Source organism: Vombatus ursinus, unplaced genomic scaffold (genome assembly GCF_900497805.2).
Source record: "Vombatus ursinus unplaced genomic scaffold, bare-nosed wombat genome assembly UNPS02014789.1, whole genome shotgun sequence".
Classification (NCBI taxonomy): Eukaryota; Metazoa; Chordata; class Mammalia; order Diprotodontia; family Vombatidae; genus Vombatus; species Vombatus ursinus.
Genome location: NW_020954567.1, coordinates 8,542,175 through 8,544,202, shown reverse-complemented (window position 1 = coordinate 8,544,202; position 2,028 = coordinate 8,542,175). Strand labels below are relative to the sequence as shown.

The 2,028-nt window shown below is 35.3% G+C and overlaps 1 protein-coding gene across 5 annotated transcripts in view; it reads left to right on the top strand.

Moving 5' to 3' along the window:
- Positions 1–2,028, top strand: part of F5 (coagulation factor V) — a 79,434-nt gene that overhangs the window by 54,757 nt on the left and 22,649 nt on the right. For all 5 annotated transcript variants that reach the window (XM_027868575.1, XM_027868573.1, XM_027868574.1 and 2 more), the window contains exon 18: positions 1,672–1,851. In XM_027868575.1, coding sequence (XP_027724376.1) covers positions 1,672–1,851 — 180 coding nt within the window. The remainder of the gene's footprint in view (positions 1–1,671; positions 1,852–2,028) is intronic.

Sequence of the window (2,028 nt, the reverse complement as noted above, 5' to 3'; positions counted from 1 at the left end):
ACATGTTCATAGAGAAGTCAATAAAAATGTGAAGTAAATACAAAATAATTCGGGGGTGGGGGTTGTTGGGGAGAGTACTCAGAACAGGATGAGGAAAGGATGCATATGAGAGATGGCTGTACTATGACAAGAGTTAAGAAAGGAATGCTGTGCATTCCAGACATGGAAGATAACTTGTATAAAGGAAGGAGATACAGTGTCATATACAAGAAACAGCCTGTTGGACAGTTTGGTTAGAACATAGAACGTATGATGGGAAATAGTATAAAACTGGTCATGGAAAGATCTTCTAGAGCTAGAATATGAAGGGTCATGTTGCCACACCTCCCATTTTCTATACTTGTGAAATTTTAAGTTTAGTTTCAACTTTTAAAAATGGAAAGTATAGAACTTTCTGTTTACTCTTATTACATTTCCTTTTCCTAGATTTGTCCCATAATCCATTCTCTTGTTAAAAATATTTTGGGCCCTTATTCTGTCATTTAATATATGACCTACTTTTTCTAGTTTTTATCATCTGCAAATTTAGCCTTCATCCAAGTTATTGATAAAAAATGTTTAAAGTTCCCTGGGTCATATTTCCCTAGAGACCTCTCTTCAGATCAATATAGATCTATTAATCACTACTTAGGGGATACAATCATTCAACCACTTCCAAATCCATTCAAACTATCAAGTCAAGACAACAAGGATTTATTAAATACTTATTATGGGTCAGGCCCTGCACTGAGCAGTAAGTATAAAAATACAAAGAGGAAGAAAAACAGTTCTGCCTTCAAGGAGCTTACAGTCTAATGGAGAAAGACAACACATTAACTCAATAGCCTAACTCAAATGTCAACTCTTTCAGGGAACCTTTCCTGATCCCTCCTGTTAATAATAATGATAACTAGCTTGTATATAGTACTTTAAGGTTTGCAAAACACTTTAAATCTATTATCTCATTTGACCATTTGAATTAGTAATAATCTGTTTAGAATTCACAAATATCATTTTGTAACTCAAAAGATTATACCATAATTATCTCTATTTTGCTATACACAGCCAGATAGAAGGTGATGGACTCAGAGTATAGATTAATGCATATTTATTTTTTATTTTTGGCATGGCTAAATATTAAATAATATTATTTTTATAATATATAAAATAATATACCTTTAACTTATTGGATATTGTTAGTGTGGAAATTGGCTATCATATTTATAATAGTTTTTGTTTTTCTTTTTCAATGAGTGGGAAAAGGGGGCAAGGGAGGGAGAGAATTCTAGTCTAAAAATAAAATGGGGGCAGCTAGGGGCCACAGTGGATACAGCACTGGCCCTGAAGTCAGGAGGACCCAAGTTCAAATCTGACCTCAGACCAAGCACTTGACACTTATTAGCTGTGTGACCCTGGGCAAGTCACTTAACCCCAATTGCCTATATATAATTAATTAAATGAATAAATAAAATGAAGTTGAATTTTTTTAAAAAAGAAAAAAAATTATCTATATCATATCCTCTTATTTAAAATAAGCACCCCAAGGGCAGGGACTGTGTCTAAAATTTTATATCTCCTCCAGCACCTACCACAATGCTCGTGCACAAAACAGGCACTTAATGAAAATTTGTTAAGATGAGTTGAATCATTTTGGATTGTTTTTTAACTGGTTGTGACCCTCTATCCTTTCAGCCATCAATGGTCGCATCTACAATTTGCCAGGACTAAGGATGTATGCGAAGGAGAATGTGAGATGGCACTTGCTGAACATGGGCGGTTCCCAGGACATTCATGTGGTTCACTTTCATGGCCAGACATTGCTGGAAAATGGAACCCAATTGCACCGTTTGGGGGCCTACCCCCTGCTTCCTGGTAAATGATAATAACTGATGTTGATGTAATGTTTTCTTTTAGGCAAAACATTTTACATTCATCATTTCATTTGATCTTCATAACAACCTTGGAAGTAGGTAGTACAGGTGGTAATAGTCTCCTTTTACTTACACACACACACACACACACACACACACACACACACACACACACACA